Source organism: Belonocnema kinseyi, chromosome 10 (genome assembly GCF_010883055.1).
Source record: "Belonocnema kinseyi isolate 2016_QV_RU_SX_M_011 chromosome 10, B_treatae_v1, whole genome shotgun sequence".
In the NCBI taxonomy this organism is placed as follows: domain Eukaryota; kingdom Metazoa; phylum Arthropoda; class Insecta; order Hymenoptera; family Cynipidae; genus Belonocnema; species Belonocnema kinseyi.
The window spans coordinates 34697809-34716438 of NC_046666.1; the positions used below are offsets into that span (position 1 = coordinate 34697809).

Consider the following 18630-nt stretch of genomic DNA (forward strand, 5'->3'; position numbering starts at 1 on the left):
AAAAAAAAAATAAAGAAAAATTTTATTTTTTTGACTTCAGAATCGAATTCTACGGGAAAAAATACATCGAAAACCATGTTTTGATTTTTTTTTTACAAAAATCTCAACCCATCATATGGCGATGAAAAGGCAGAAAATCGCGAAAAGTGAAAATTTGCTTCAAATTAGATTAAAATAACATTAAAATCAAGTTTTACGATTTTAAATCGATTTATAAACATTGAAAATACTTTACTGGGGTTTTTGAGGTCGCTGATCACGAATTTTAAGTAATTTTTTTCAAAAAACAACTCCTAGTCGGTGTAAGTGGACAATAAACGTGATAAATTGATATTTTTTTCAAAAAATCGATGTTTTGGATACTGTTCTGGAGGTTTTCCACTACATGAATCACAAAACTAGAACTTTTTTCGACCCTTGATCATAAAGTAAGACTTAGAACCTATGTATAGCGATATTCATGAACTCCATTATAATATTTTTAGCTTCTTTTACTCAATTCTTCTTTAACTCAATTGATTAACCCATTAAAACTCTAAGGCACTTCTTAAAAGAAGCTAAAAATATTATAATGGAGTTCAAGAATATGGCTATACATAGGTTCTAAGTCTTACTTTATGATCAAGGGTCGAACAAAGTTCTAGTTTTGTGATTCATGTAGTGGAAAACCTCCAGAACAGTATCCAAAACATCGATTTTTTGAAAAAAAATATCAATTTATCACGTTTATTTTCCACTTACGCCGACTAGGAGTTGTTTTTTGAAAAAAATGACTTAAAATTCGTGATCAGCGACCTCATAAACCCCCAGTAAAGTATTTTCAATGTTTATAAATCGGTTTAAAATCGTAAAACTTGATTTTAATGTCATTTTAATAAAATTTGAAGCAAATTTTCACTTTTCGCGATTTTCTGCCTTTTCATCGCCGTATGGTGGATTGAAATTTTTGTAAAAAAAAAGATCAAAACATGGTTTTCGATGTATTTTTTCCTGTAGAATTCGATTCTGAAGTCAAAAAAATAAAATTTTTCTTTATTTTTTTTTTATTTAAAAAAAAACCATGAAAAAACCGTAAAAAATGAGGTTTTTCGAGCAAAACCCCATAAAAATGTAGCTGGACCCTACTTTTTTATTGCAAATTCGGATTCAGCGTCGAAAAATACATAAGAATATATAGGTCTGGTCAATTGCACAGACACTTTTGTTTTTTTCGTGGGCCTGTGTAATTATAATGTAGATATATATTTTTAGAATTGAATTTGAATCTTTGAACTCCACTTAATTTTGAGTGCTTTAATTTTTAGTTTATTTTTTATTTCTTTAAATGACACAATGTGTAGCTTTAAAGTTCATATTTTTTAATTTTATCGGCTGTGAAAAATATTTGCGAACGGGGGAAAAATCGTGAATTTTTTTCTCCGATTAAAACGGCCACCCTATGGATTTCTCCTTGATTTTTTTTAATCCTGGAAATCTCCTTGAATTTTTCACGATAATTTTTAACGAATCAGTTGCATTTTAAACAACAACAAAATAGAAAAATTCTACAGAAAGAGATGAATTTTCAATGAACAAAAAATTAATTTTAACGAAAAATGTATTTGTTGATATTTCAACAAAAAATGTATTAATTTTAAGTAAAAAAACAGTTGTATTTAACCAACAGCAACGATTTTTCAATGAGAAATTAGAATCATCAACTGAAACAAAGTAATCTTCAACAAAACAGTTGCTTTCTCTCAAAAAAATTAAATTTCTGCAAAAAAAATAATTTACAGCAAAATACATCAATCTTAAACCAAATAGTTCAATTTTTTTACCAAATTGTTGAATTTGTTTAGCGAGAAATACAAATTATCAACCAAGAAGTATGGCTTTTTAACAAAATCGTTGAATTTTCAAGAAAACAATTCAATTTTTAAACAAATAATACAGTTTTTAACTAAAGAATATGAATTCTTAACTAACAATTTGAAATCTGAGTTTTCAACCGAAACAAAATTAATTTCCAACTAAAAAATGTTGGATTTTGTTATTGGAAAAAACTTTGAAGCTTGTGATAAATGAATAGGAATTTTGATTATTTATAGACTAAAAATAAATTTTTTAATAAACATTGAAGTTCTTTTTTAATATTTTTGAAATATTATGTTAGATAACTGGACATTTTACTTAAAAAATCAAATTAATTTTCCATTGCACAGTTTTTGATTTCGGGCACTATTTTCTTCAAATTTGTGGCACAAATTACACTATTTTTGATTTCTGAAGTGATTTCGAGGTCTGTGAAATAATTTCACACTTTCCTTTTCGTGGTCTTCAAGGTTGATGTCCTAATTTCCGACTAAATTGTGACACTTCTGCTCACCAGTAATGAGAAAATAATCTAAAAATTGTAATGCTTTGTTATACTTTTTTGGTAACGGTATTACTGTAACGCCTTACAAATTTGGTGAAAGTCACTGTAACTGGAATGCGATACCTTTGACTGGTAACGTTCTGTACATGGATTTTTTGAGATTGTTGTTGAAGGAAAACCCGTAAAATAATTTTTTTTTTAGTTCAAGAAACTTGGGAGATATTCAAAATTGTAATTTTTTATTCTTTTTCATTCAGCTTTCATCATTCTGCTGATTTTAATTATATTTAGACGTTTTTTATATTTATATTCATAATAGGACGCTATTTTTAAAACATTCTTTTTGAAAAATCAATTATCAAAAGCTTTTTGGATTTTTCAAAAACAAATTTTTTAAATTAATTTTTTATTAATTTTTTTATAGATAGCGTTCAATGTCCTCTAAAAGCTTCTCTAAATGTAAGCAATGAATAATTTCCGCCCGGATAAATAAATTCCGGGCGCTAAAAAATAATTTGGTTTTCCGGAATGATAATCGAATTGTAACTAAAAAAAGATTCTTGGTTTAAAATAATTTTTTTTTAGTAACATAAACAAAAAATAGATTTTTTAAATTTGAGTTAAAAAATTTGTTTTGGAAAATCCAAAAAAAATGTGATAATTGTTTTAGTTTTCCTAAAAGTATTTTTTAAAACTGCGTCTTATTATGAATTATTATTAAAAAAAAAAAAAAAAGAATCATTGAAATTAACAACGTTATGAAAGTTTAGAATAAAGGACCAAACTTTTCATTTTTTAATATCTTCTAAGTTTTTTCAATTTTTTAAAACATTATTTTAGGTTTTATCTTTCAAAGTCTAAGAGAATGGATAATAGAAGTTTATAGTATAATTTAAGAAAGTTTTAAAGCATTTTTTAATATAAAATTTAAAAATTTTTAGTTTATTTTTACAAGAAATATTTTTTACAATTTTTTTCTATTTTTTACAAGAATTATAAAAATCTTTAAAAAGTCTCAAAAGCTTTCAAAGGAATTGAAATAGTTTAGGATATTTTAAAAGATTCTAAGGCCTTTTCAAGAGTTTAACCACTTTTCAAATAATTTCCAAATATTTGAATAATTTTGATGCATTAAAAAAATGTTGTGTTGGGTTTTAATAAATTTTCCAGGATTTCGATTTCAAAGAATTTATTTACAATAGTTGAGCAGTTTCGTAGGATTTCAAAGATTTTCGCATATTTTAAATTATTTCGAAACATATTAAAGAATTTAAAAGGTTTTATTTTGTTTTAAAAGATTCCAAGAAATTTTCAAGATTTTAGGGTATTTGAAAAAATTGCATAGGATTCTGAAGATATTAGCATATTTTAAAAATAATATGAACAATTTTTTGCTGTTTTTAAATCTACCAAGGAATTTTCGAGAGCTATAAAACACTTCAAAGGATTTCCAAGGCTTTAAAATGGTTTTCAAGGATTTTAGTTATTTTAAGGGAATTTAAAAGCTCATAGTGTTTTAATACATTTTCCAGGACCTCAGAAAATATCAGATTTCATAGAATTTTACGAAATTTTATAATATATTAATGGATTTCAAAGAATTTATTCATGAAAAGTTAGGGATTTCGTAGGACTTAAAATATTTGAAGAGATTTTTTATTATTTTTTTGCATATCATTTGAATTTGTTTTGAATTGTTTCTGAATTCTTAATAAGTTATCCTGAATCCTTTTAAATTCTAGTTTTTTTTTCATTTTTCAAAGTTTTTATTTATTTCATCCTGAATTCTCTTAAACTTACCTTGAATTCTTAAGCATTTGATCAGATTCTTTTACATTTCCTTGAGTTTTTCTGAACTCATATCAAATTTCCTGAATTTAATGCATTTTTAAATATCTTTCAGTTCTAAGTTCACCTTGAATTTTTACGTATTTCATCGAATTCTTCTCATTTCCTTTAAATTCCTCTAAATTCCCTGCACCTTGCCTAAAATCAATGATTTAAAAAAATTCTTGATTCTTTAAAGGTTTTTCTATCAGACTTGAGTTTGTTTTTAATTTAAATCGAATTTTTGGTTAAGTTTTCTGAATTTATTTTGATTTTTTTTCACCTGCAATTCTTGTAAATTTCATGGAATTCTTTTAGGTTTAAACTTCGAATTTTTGTCTTTAAATATTAATTGTTGGGGGAAATTAATTAGGAAAAAGGCAGGAAAGTTAAAAAAGTAAGTTTTGCAGCCACCCTAAGCCTTACCAAAAATCTAATATTAAAAAAAATAGTTTTTCTATAATCTTAGGAATAAAATAAATAAATGGTTAAATTTGAATCAAGGTTGGTTTATTTTTTCTGGTAAAATATTCTCTACAACTTTTACTACTTCCAATTTTTAAATTAAATTTTTCGATCGCTGAAATCTTTGAAATTATTTTTTTCAAGGAACAATTTTTTAAAAATTATTTGATAATAATTTACTTATTTTTACAATTTCAAATTGAATTAAAAATAATCTTTTCCCTGAAATAATAAACCACGATTTATTAAAATTCAATCATTTTTTAGACATTTGCAAGAAGCGGCGGTAAAATAAAATTCAGTTACAAAAGCTATTGTTAAAACAATTATTTTTCGTAAGTTTTAAACTTTTTTCAAGAAAAATTATGTTATGTCTTTTATAAAGTATAATTGATCATTTAATTTCATTTCTTAAAATCAAGTAAACATTGTCTCCAGAGACTTGATTTTTGGTTTAACTACTTTAATGAGCAAAGAACCAAGTTAAAATTACAATCCGTCTGATTTGAAGCGAAACAAAAAGGATTAATTTTATTTAAAAATGAATGTGTTATGAAAAAATGACTAAAATTAGTCAATTTTTTAATTAAAAAAGGATTCTTTCCAATGATATTTTTTGTTTTTAACCCTTTTTTCGATTCTGTTTCAAGTAGAATTTTTATTTAATTTGAATAAATTTAATATAAAAATATAAATTTAAAAACTGCAATTCACGATTTTTTTACATGCGAGACTATGAAACTGAAACAAAATTGGAGCGTATTTCCGTTTCCGTTCTACTTTTGTTCCATTTCATTGTGGGTCCTTGAATTTAAAGACAAGTTGTGTTATTAAAATTAACTCATTTGAATTAATGTTATTAACCCAGTATATGATGGGCTTATCTTTCCGGATGAAAAAATAATTCTTTTAAATTTCTATACTTTTTCCCGCACGTACATTTTTGTTTAAAATACCACTTTTGTGAAATTCGCTGTGAAAATAAATGGCTAAGTTTGTAAAATTTAAACAATATTTTATTTTAAAATCTTTATTTCTGAATATTATGGTAAAATGGCACAACTTGAAACTCGTTTAAAATGTGGACGAAACTGCAACCGTAATAATAATCTAACGGGGTTTTCGCACGTAAGCAGTACTTTAAATTCAGTGTAGAAAAAAATGATAATGTATGGTCCAAAAAGTAGTGAATAATAATTTTAAATGAATTATATTCATATTTTTTGGTAACTTTTTCTATTTCTGCAAAAAAACTTCTAGTGTTTAATATAGTAAATCGGTTTAAAGAAAAAATTCCAAGAATCTCATGAGAAAAAAAATTAGTTATAAAAAATGTGGACATGTTAACACGGATAAATAATTTTAATAATATACTAAATGTTTACCTGTCTATATTATTTTAGAATATCAGTTCTCAGATTCTATTTTGTATTTTTGAATTTCATTCTTGAACACCATTTTATAATTCCATAATTTCAGGAAAGAATTGAAATTGAAATGATTTGTGGTTTAATTTGAACCTTTTTTTATATAGTTCATAAATATTTATAATTCGATTTCTATGTGATTTTTAAACATCTTCAATGAGTATACGCTCTCTCCTATGCTCATTACTCACCTACTTTAAATGCTTGCTTATTAATGAATTATTCACGGTACGGGTGCGGCGAGATAAAAGTTAAGTTGGCAAAAATTAAAAGTCAGTTCTGCAAAAAGAATGCTTGAGCTAGTGAATTTATTGTTTATTGAAGTATTTAAGAAGTTTAGTTAATTATTTCGGACGACTGAAAAATCCCGAAAAATAAAAATTTCAAATAATAATATTCCCGAATTGGAAAATTCCCAATTAATAAGATTCCCGAACAGTTTATAATGTTATTGAATTGGACAATTTCCGAATGATAAAGGGACGACTATAAAATCTCGAAAAATAAATCTCCCGACACTAAAATTCCCAAATAAAATTTCCTATTAATAAAATTGCCGGGTTATAAAATTCTTGAATAATAAAATTCTTGTATAACAAAATGTCCGAATAGGAAAATTTCAGACAGTTTATAATATTACCGAATATGAAAATTCCCGACAGAAAATGGACGAATTATAAATTTTCAAAAATTTCACCCCGAAATGTTTTCTTTTTACAATTATTGTGATTTTAAATTCAAAATGTAATTTTAGAAACGTTAAACATTAACAATATATTTATTATAAAAATATTTGATTATCATATTTTTAATAAATAAATTATATTTATAAAAAAATGTTTAAATTCGGGAAATTTCTATTTCGGATATTTAACAATTCGGTAATTTTCTGTCGAGAGTTTTGAAATTCGGTAATATTATAAATTGTCGTGAATTTTATTATTCTGGAATTTTCGAAATCGGTAATATTGGAACTATTCGGGAATTTTCTAATTCGGGAACTTTATTATTCGGGAATTTCATTTTCGTGATTTTTCAGTGCCATAATAAAATTCCCGACTGTTTGTAATATTACCGAATTTTTAAATTCCCGAATAATAAAATTCCCGACAGAAAAGTGACGAATTGTAAATATCAAAAAAAAAAAGTTCCCAAATTTAAACAATTACATTTTTGTTATGAATATTATTAATTAATTCAAAATAAATTATTAAAATATGGGTACAAAAAATATTTTTAATGTTTAAAGTTTCTAAAGTTATTGTTTGAATTCGAAATAATGATGATTTAAAAAATTTTATCCAGAATGATATATATTTTTTACAATTATTGTTATTATAAATTCAAACTATAATTTTAGAAACTTTATACATTAAAATTAATGTTTTTAAATAAAAATATTTGATTGTTGTATTTTTAATAAATAAATTTTATTTATAAAAAAGGTTTAATTGTTTAAATTCGGACTTTTTTCATTTCCGTAATAACATAAAATTTCGGGACTTTTATTTTTCGAGATTTTTCAATCCCATAATAAAATTCCCGACAGTTCATAATATTACCGAATAACAGCATTTACGACTGGAAATTGACGAATTATAAAATATCCGATCTAGAAAATTCCTGTATTTCCAAAATAAATTTTGTTCATAAATGTTATTTATTCATTAAAAATACAATAAAGAAATGTTAATCAGTAAAAATCTATTTTTATCAAAATATTTGATTATCGAATTTTTAATAAATAAATTATATTTATTTAAAAAATGTTTAAATTCGGGAAATTTCTATTTCGGATATTTTTCTTTCGAGAAAATTCAAATTCGGTAATATTATAAATTGTTTTGAATTTTATTATTCTGGAATTTTCCAAATTGGTAATATTGGAACTATTCGAAAATTTTCTAATTCGGTAACTTTATTATTCGGGAATTTTATATTTCGTGATTTTTCAAGCCAATACTAAAATTCCCGACAGTTTGTAATATTACCAAATGTTTAAATTCCGGCTTTTTTAATTTCCGTAATGTTATAAACTTTCGGGAATTTTATTTTCGAGATTTTTCAATCCTACAATAAAATTCCCGGAAGTTTGTAATATTATCGAATAATAACAATTTAAAAAAGAAATTTTTTTCGTAAATATTATTTATTTATTACTAATATTAATCAAATAACAAAAAATCATTTTAATATATAAAGTTTCTAAAATTATTGATACAATTTAAAATAACAATAATAAAAAAATTTTTTAATCCAAATATTTTATTATTGTATTATCGAAAATTTTCTAATTCGGATATTTTATTATTCAGAAATTTTTTGTTACCATTTTTCAAATTCGTTTATATTATAAATTCTCGGAAATGTTATCATTAGCGAATTTTTCTAATCGGTAATATTATAATTTATCGGGAAGTTTATTATTCGGGAATTTTCCAACTCAAGAATTTTATTATTCGGAAATTTTATTATTCTGCAATTTTATTATTTCTGAATTTTCCAATTTGGAAATTTTACAGTGTCAGGAATTTTATTTTTCGGGATTCTTCAGTTATCACTATTATTTAAATAATGGGGTTTTTATAGAAATATAAAATAAACCTGTGTCCTTAATTATGTTTTTCATACTGAAAATAATATTTTTAAAATAAATTCTACAGATCGATGAGATTTCCTTTTTATACATACACGAGAAATATACGTGCGATGTACCCGCATTATGGTTTTAATCTTTACACACAAAGGCCTAAGTCATCTAACTTTCTTTTTTTTTTTACGCAATACGTCTTAAACTTTCGATCTTCACATTGTTAAAGAATTTCTCCTAGTTTTTGCAATAGTTTTATAATTTTCCTCCTATTCCTCTTTTTTTAACTCGAAAACAAACACGCGTACTGGGCGCACGATTCTTGTTTTTTCTCATGCAATTATTGAATTAAAATATAAAATTAATACCATTAAAAAAATTTTATTGGTATTTATAAACATTGTTAGAAATGGCAAATCTTGTTCAAAGTTTGATAATTTTTGTTGTTGAGTGTCTTTAAAAAACCTCTAAAATTTCTAAATATCTTTTTAGCTGACTAATTAATCCTAAGATTGTCTTAAGCTCTTCCAGATTATTTTTTTTTTAAATTTTGGAAATAATTTGGAATGTATTCAAATCTTTAGAAATATTTTCTTAGAAGAAATTTTGCAAAATAAAAAAAAATAAAAAATTTTCTCAGATATCTTAAGAACATTTTTTATTCTCTTGAAACCTTTCAAAGTTCTGAAAAAGCCTCTAAATTCGTTGTTCGAAATTTAAAAAAAAAAACACATTTTGTTTTAAATTCGTTTAAATCTTCTTATGTTTAAAACTATTTCTGTAACTCTTCAAAATTTCTAAACATCACAAACTTCTTCGAAATTTTTTCTAAACATTTTTAATCACAAAAAACTGAAAAATTTGACTTTAAAATCTTCTACATCCTTCTGCAAAGTTTTAGGAAATCATTTGAAATGTTTAAAAATATTTTTAAATCTTAACTAAAAATTCATTTTTTAAAGTTAAATACTAATTTCCATTTTTCTTGGAATTAAAAACAAAATCTTTATTAACTCAAAACCTTTCGAAATCCTTAAAAAGCTTTAAAATATTCACACACAAATTTGAAATTTGACATTATTTCTTCATTTTGTCGAAACTTCTAAAAACTTTGAATATCTTGTGAAACTACTTCAAGTTTTCCTCAATTAAAAAAATCTAATTGTCGGTAACTGTATTTTTTGTTACAGATTTATTTGCCAATATTAAAAAAATCTATTTTTTATTTATTTGATTTTTTTATTGAAGCACGAATAAAAATCTATTTTCTTATTAAATTTTCTTTGCTCAATGGTCATGAAAAAATTCACAATTAAAAATTTCTTAACTTATAAATTAAATTTGAATTTACTAAATTGACATTACAGAAGATTATAAATTTTTATTATTAGATAAATACATATAATATGAATATAATACTTTTTTCATTTTTAGAACATTTGGTGAATACGTTAAGAACAGAATTGTTGCCCTTATTATTAAACAATTATTTAAAATTAAATATATATATTTTTTAAATTAATATTCCTCGTTTGCGAAATACCAGAAAATTCAAAAAAACAAACTGAAAACATGCAATCAATCAGGCAGAGGAAACCTCCCTATATTGGATAATCATTATTTAAAAATACCAATTTATAAGAAATAATTAATTTAATTTTGAGTAAAAATGAATACGCTATTCGGGTTAATAAATTGAAATTGAAATAAAATATTTTTCTTATATATGTGCTCTTAATTAATGGTTATCCATCTGTTTTTATATATAATTAGGTGACCTAATATCTTCGATGATTAAAACGAAGTTTTTCTCCGCAAAATAGTGAAAACTATATTTTGAATGTGTTTTTTAAATATTAAATTAGACGATGAAGATTTTTTTCACTAATTTTTCTTCGCCAGACTGTTCCATATTCTTACATATTTTATACCGTATTACTTATTCCATTGTTTGTCTTCCATATGTATGTATTGTACCCACATATCATTTTTATGTGCTCTGAATATAAATTAATATTTATGCTTATAAACTGCCCACATGTACATACTTACTATTCATTCATAGAGATATATCCACTGTACGAAAATCGCACACGATTGTAATAAAATAACATGTATTACAGTATGCAATAAGAACTTTCTATTAAGTATATTTGAGCACTTTGTTAGTAATTGCGAAATGAAATGTCTAAATTTATTGGATAATAACTGTTTGTTTCGAATCCCACACACAATATTAATGGGATTTTTTTACGAGAAAGCCAAATGTAGCAGTTAGGGACAGTGCTCAGCTGTACTTCATTTTATTCTAAATATTTGATTCAATTTTACGCGAATTCTTTAAAGGATTGAGATTTTAGAATCTAGTTATGAAATTCTAAAAATAACAATAATATACTAAGGATCAAATTTGGAGATTAAATTGTTAAATGTATCCATTCAAATTTAAAAAAATAAAAAATTAAAAAGATGAAGAAAAGGAGGAGGTTGCTTTTCCCCCTCTTTTTTAGTTTTGGTTTTTTAATTTGAATGGAAATTTGTATTGTTGGACGCGAAAGGGGAATTTAAATGTTTATTTATCTTTATTTGTTTGCTTGAATTTTAATTTTAGAATTTGCTATAAAAATATATTTTTAGAGGGATTTTTCTAGCTATCATTATTTATTTTAACAGATGTAAATAATTTGAAGGGATTCCACGGGATTCTTAAAGTTTTAGAGTAGTTTTAAGAATTTGAAGTAATTTTCAAGAATTTGAAAAAGTTTTACGGGATTTCAATGGTTGTCAAAAATATTTTAGTGTATTTTAAAGGATTCCAAGGTATTTTTAAAACTCGCAAGGAATTCTCAAGAGCTTTAAAAAGCTTTATTTGAAGGGTTTGAAATATTGTAGGGTATTTTGGAAGATTCCAAGGTATTTTTAATAGATTTCATTTGAAGTTATTCCAGAGGATTTAATAAAACCCTTAAAAAGTCTTCAAGAGCTTTAAGAAGTTTTAACAGATTCAAGAGAATTTAAAATATTGTACGGTATTTTAAAAGATTGCAAGACATTTTTAACGGGTTTAAAAATTTTCCAAAGATTTTATTGGATTTACAAAAAAAGAAATTTATGGGGTTTTAACGAATTTTATAGATTTTCGGAAGATATGATCAGATTTTTTGTTATTTCACGGGATTTTAATAAAATTTTAGTGGATTTCAAAGATTTTATTTATAACAATTGCCCGATTTTATAGGATTTCAAAGATTACATTTTTACGGTCATTTTCAAGTGTTGAAAAAAATGTTAAAGAAATTTCAAAGGATTTAAAATACTTTACGGTGTTTTGAAGGATTCTAATAAATTTTTAATAGATTTCACATGGTGGCTGCTGGACCGGGAGACCGGGAAAAATCGGGAATTTTTGAGACTGGGAAATGACAGTAATTTTTTTACCGAGAATTTTACAAATTTGTAGAAGAAAAATCTGTTCACGTTCGATTTCAGCAGTTTTTAAATAATTAGTTGCATTGTTAACATTTTCAATTATGCTATTATTTAGCTTACAATGCGTAATTAAAAATTTGTTCACTTTAAAAATTTTCCATTTAAAATTTGTATTTCTGAGTTTACATTTTTAATATAAATAATTTTTAAATGTGTTCTTAAAGACTTGAATAAATAAAAAATAAAAGCCTTTGATGTTGAAAATTTTGAATAAAAAACATTTTTATTTAACAAATAAATACTTTTTAAAAATTTATCTATACTTTAAGTAATAAAAAGTGAACAAAACCGATTTGACAAAACGATTTTAAAGCAGTTCAAAATTTAAGAATTTTCAGATTTTAACGTTAAAACTGAAACGGTTTCAATTTGAAAGTCTTAGTCATTAAACAAATGTGAACGTGTGACTGGAAGTTTAAAAACTATTTTCAACTTAAAAATAACTTCATAATTATATATTCTTAATTAAAGAATTTTATAAAATTTAAAATATTGTTCCAGTCTAGAATATTGCATTTTTAGCCCATTCAATTTGAAATTTTTAATTAAAAAAAGATTAATGATTGAATATTTAGCAATGTTTGAATTTTTATTTAACACAAGTAAATTGAAATTAAATATTTAAAAGTAAAGTATCTTTAACTGAATTGTTTCACATAGAAAACCTGGAATCTTTAAAATTTCGAAGAGCATTTAAACTTTGAACGTTACAATTTTAATTGTCGTATTTGAAAAATGCTTAATTTGTAAGTGAAATTTTTAAATTTTGATGCATAATTTACGAATGAACATTTGTAGACAAAAATTGAGTAATTTAAAGAGATATTTAGGAGTTTTAAAAAGATTTTAAATCATCATGAAAATTTTAGAAAGTTTTCTTAGGATCTTCTAGAATCTTTTTTGAAAATTTTGTTCAAATCTTTGAAAAACTTTTTAATCTAATTTTTTTGTTTAAAATCTGCGAAAATCTACATTTTTTTATATTAGGCTATCATTTCAAGTTTTACATTAAGTTTGAATCTTTTCAAAACTTTTATATATCTCTTAAAATTACTCAAATTTTGTCTACAAATAAATATTCAATTGTTATTTATACATCCAAATTGTGAAGAAATGTTCTAAAGTTAGCAGGATTTTCTGAAAATTGTAGAAAAAATTCAATTAATTTTGAGATATTTAGAAGTTTTGAAAAAATTTCCAAAATAATTTTAAATTTAAAACCAATTTAAAACAACTTCTAGATGTCTCAAGATTTTGAAATAAAATTTTCAAGCTTTCCAAGGATGTTTAAACTATTTAAAAAGAAAATGATTGAATTTCTAATTTAAGAAGTGTTCAGTTAACATTTTTTCAATTTTTCAATATTTGATGTTTCTAGTTTAAAATTCCTTAAAATTATACAATTAAAAAAATTTTGAAGGTTATTAATTGATTTTTTAATTTAGAGCATTGAAATTGATAACTTTTTTTATATTGAAAAATTTTAGTACCTTCAATTTTATACGCGTAAATTATTGAGCATTTAAATACAATTTTTTTAAATTAAAAACTTTTAAATTTCAATTTTGAAAGTTCAAAATTTAACAGTTCCATTTTGCGTGCTTTCATTTGCAGCCCAGTTTTTATTACCTCAAGTGGAAATTTTTTTAGCTTTATTGTTCTATTTTTTTAATTTCATTGACCGTAAAAATGTTTGCGAACCGGGATAAAACCGGGAATTTATTTCGTCGATTAAAATAGCCACCCTGATTTAAATCATTTCAAGGGATTAAAAAGAAGTTTAGAAATTTTAGGGTATGTTTAAAAGTTTCAAGGAATTTGTAAAAGCTTTTAAAAGTTTTCAAAGATTTTAAAGGATTTGAAATATTTTAGAGTATTTTTAAAGTTTCTAACGAATTTCCCATTAATTCCAATAATTTGAAGGGATTTCGAGGAATCTTAAAGATTTCAGGGTATTTTTCAAAATTCAAAGGAATCTTGAAAAGGGATTTCAAATTTTTGATTTGAAATATTTTATGTTATTTTTAATAGAATTCAATAGTTTTAAGTGATTCAGATAGAGTTTAAAGATTTAGGTATATTTTTGAAAAATTCGAAGAAATTTTCAAGAATTAAACAAACTTCCAAGGAATTTCAAATGATTTGAAATATTTTAAGCAACTTTTTTAAATTTCTAGGAATTTTCAAGAGTTTAAAAAAGTATTAACTGACTTAAAAATATTTTAGGGTATTTTAAAAGATTCCAAAGGATTTTGAAGAGATTAAAAAAATTAAAGGGATTTCCAAGTATTCTATTAGACTTCCGATGATTTCAAGGATTTAATGATGATTTACAAGTTCTCAAGTTATTTTAATTTTTTCAGGATCTTAGGATACATCAGATTTTATAGATCTTCACGTGATTTTATAATATTTAAATGAATTAATTACACCCTAAATTCTTATTAATTTGTCCTGAATTCTTGGGAATTCTTCAAACGACTTTAGAATTCTATAAGATTTTTTTGAATTAGCTTGAATTCTTTTAAATTCACTCAATTCAAACTTAATGAATTAAATTAATTTTTTATAATTGTGAATTGATTTCATTTTAGTTACATTTTTAGGATTTTAACCGAATTTATTAGAATTAATTTGAATTCACCCGGAATTCTTATTAATCTATCTTAAATTCCTTGAAATTTCTTTGAATTCTTGTAAATTCTTTTGAATTCCTATGAAATAGAAAACAAAATTAATTTTGGAATTCTCTTAAATTCTTTTAAATCTACTTAATTCAATAATTTTAAAAAAATTTTCGTTAATTCACTTTAAAGTCTTTTAAACTCACCTGGGATTTTTATACATTCTATTAAATTCTTTTGAGTTCCATTTAATTTTTCTAAACTCTTTTCAAACTTACTGTACACAATTAATTTTATCCTAATTTTGAACCGTCTTCAATTTACTTGAATTTTTTTTAAAGTCACCTTAAACATTTATGAATTTCATCGAATTCTTCTCATTTTTATTAAATTCCTCTATATTCACTGCAATTTTCCTGAAATCGATGAATTAAAAAAATATATATTTCCAATTTATTATAATTCTTTTGAATTGAATTTGAATAGTTTTAAAGCCATTTTAATTTATCCTGAATTTGTTAAAATTCATCGAGAATGCATAAAAATTTCATCGAATTCTTTTTAATTCTATTAAATTCAAAAGAGCATTAGTTAGAAATTAGTAACTTTGGATCACTTTTTCTTTATATAGTTAATTTTTGAAGACTTTTCAAGTAAATTAGATTGTGTCAGCCCTGAGAATGTCCAATAAAAATGTATAAATTTACATTTAAATTTGTTTTATTTCATTTATAGAATATTCTATATTAAAAATGTCACAAGATTAGTATGTTTGTTTGGAAAAATGAATCGTCAGGGAAAATAAAATTGTAGTCAGGCAAAAGTCAGGAAATTTTTTTATAAAAAAAGGGAAAGCAGTTCAGGTTTTAGAGCCATCGTCCGGCAAGAATTATTCTTAAGTATCTAACCTCAGACTGTGAAATTGAATCAAAAAATGAAATCTATATTAGAAACATTTGGTGGCCTCTTAATTATAAATAATTATTTTTAAAGTGGAAGCCGCTCCTCAAAAACCTTTAAACCGAAGAAAAACATTCCTGAGGGGACTCATCAGTATGACCTGATGAAACATGCGGCTGCCACTCTCGGTTCTGGAAATCTGCGACTTGCAGTTATGCTTCCTGAGGGAGAAGATTTGAACGAGTGGGTCGCCGTCAACAGTGAGAATTTTTTATTAATTAATTTTAGGATGTCTAATGACCGGGAAATATGCAAATTAATAGTGGATTAATATATTTTCTTATTATAATTCCAGTCTTTGCACTCACCATACTATTAACACTATTTGACACTTTTTTTCCGATTACATTATTGTGCTACTATTTCGAAAAAAATTACACTAGAGAAACTATTTTCAAGTAAAAAAGACCAATTTTCAAGTAAGAAAGATTATCCAGCCAATAAAGACAAAAAATGTCACCAAAAATGTATGAATTTTTAGGGCAAAAAACATACATTTTTAACTATAAATATGAATTATCTACAAGGTAGTTACATTTTTAACAAAAAAAATTAATTTACAATCAAATAGTTGAACAATTACATTTTTAATTGAAAAGAGTGATCTTTTAACAAAAGAGATTAACTTTCCAAAGTAAATACGATTTTTCAACAAAGTAAATGAATTTTTAAACAAATATGTAAATTTTCAACTAGATTAGATCAATTTTTCAATTCAAAATATATATTTTTAACGAAAAATGAAAAAGTGATATTTTTAGTTAAATAGATTATTTCTCAACCAGGAAAAAATCGTATTTTCAACCAAATATTTAATTTTTCAACGAAAAAGACGAAATTCCAACTAAATACGTGAATCTTCAACAAAATGTGAGCAATTTTTAATCATATAAAAAATTATCAAGTAAGAAGATAAGTTTTCAACCATGCAGATAAATTTTCTATAAAATAAAAATGCTTTATCAATAAAATACATACATTTCCAACGCAATAATTAAATTAAAAATCAAAAAGATTAATTTTTTTACCAGAAAAGAAAAATTTTGAATAAATAGTCCAATTTTTTATCAGATAGTTAAATTTTAAACCAAGAAAAATATTTTTTTACCAGAAAAGAACAATTTTTTGACAAAATAAATACATTTTTAACCAAGAAGATTAGTTTTCTACCAAAAAAGAAGAATATTTCACAAATTACATACATTTCAAACGAAACAGTTTAATTTTTTACAAAATAGTAAAATTTTCTACCAAAATGTTGAAAAACGATTAATTGAATTTTCAACGAAGCAGTACAAAATTTCAGTTTAAAAATTATTTTAAAAAAAGAGACAAGCTTTTAACTAAATAATAATTTTCTAATAGAATTTTTACCAAATCACATACATTTTGAACCACATTTTATTTGAGTAATTTTAAATGAATGTTTTTTTCTTGTGACATTTTTAACTAAATAGTCGAATTTTTGAACCAAAAAAATTAATTTTTAACCAAAAATGGTGTAGATCAATTTTCATTAAGAATTAATACCAAATTCTTGAATTTTCAAGCTAAAAAAATAAATTTTCTATAAAACAGTTGTATTTTCATCCCGAAAATATGAATTTTTAACAACAAATTTATTTTGCAACCAACCAGTTGAATTTTCAACCAAATATTTTAATTTTCAGTTTAAAAAATGACTTGTTTGAAAAAATTAAAAATAAACAACTAATTTTCAACTAAAATTATGAATTTTTTATTTGAAAAAATCAACTTTCAACCAACGAGTTGAATTTTCAACCAAGAACATGAATTTTCTATCGTAAAATATGAATTCTCAAGAAAATACAAAATTTTGAACAAAATAGTTTATATTTAAACTAAAAAGAAGAATTTTCTACCAGAACAGTCCAATTTTTTAAAGAAAATACATTAATTTTCTACCTATTAGTTAAATTTTAATCATAAAAGAATAATTTTCTCCCAAAAAATACGAAATTTCAGCAAATTATATAAATTTCCAACTAACCAGTTTTAACAATGAACGTGATATTTGTCCAAATGTGTTTAATTTATTTTTAGTTTTTTTATTCTAAAATTTTCAAACTTAATTTTTATTGTTGAATTTGTTGAATTTAAAAAAAATGGAGTAGTTAAATTTTTTTCAGATAAATTAATTTACAATAGGAAGAATTTATTTTTTACAAAACAGTTTAATGATGTGCTAAATAGTTTAATTTTTTACCAGCTAGTTTAACTTTTAAAACAGAAAGACGAATCTTCTATAAGATAGTTGAATTTTCAACTCCAAAATATAATTAACATCAATAAAGCTTATTTGACACCAATTAGTTACATTTTAAACAAAATAGTAAAGTTTTTAGTTTGAAAAAATTATTTTTTACAAAAAAAAATACTTTTCAAACGAAAATGATGAATTATCAACCAAAAAAATTATTTAAAAATGTTTAAAAAAATAAAAAACAGTTGGATTTAACGAACAAAGACGAATCTTTCACAAAATACTTGAATCCTCAACTAAAACACATTAATTTTCAACTAAACAATTGAATTGTTAGCAAAAAAGTTCATTTTCCAAAAAGATTTTAGAAAAATGGATGTGATCTTAGTCCAAATTTTATTTTATTATTTTTCGGTCTATACTTTTTGCTTCTTAAAATTTTGAATACTAAATAGTTGAATTTTTAAGCAAAAAAATTTTTTTAACTCAAAATGATGCAGTATAATTTTTATTGAGAATTAATTTTCAAACAAAAAAAAAAATTCTACAAAAAAGTTTAATTTTGTACCAAACAATTGAATGCTATACCAAATTCTGACATTTTTAAACCAAAAAGACCATTTTTCTATAAAATTGGTGAATTTTCAACCTGGAAATACGAATTC

General features: G+C 23.6%; 1 protein-coding gene across 2 annotated transcripts in view; it reads left to right on the forward strand.

The window, feature by feature from the left end:
- The window catches only part of LOC117181649 (MOB kinase activator-like 1), a 38634-nt gene that overhangs the window by 5935 nt on the left and 14069 nt on the right, over positions 1 to 18630 (forward strand). For both annotated transcript variants that reach the window (XM_033374545.1, XM_033374544.1), the window contains exon 2: positions 15775 to 15941. In XM_033374545.1, coding sequence (XP_033230436.1) covers positions 15775 to 15941 — 167 coding nt within the window. The remainder of the gene's footprint in view (positions 1 to 15774; positions 15942 to 18630) is intronic.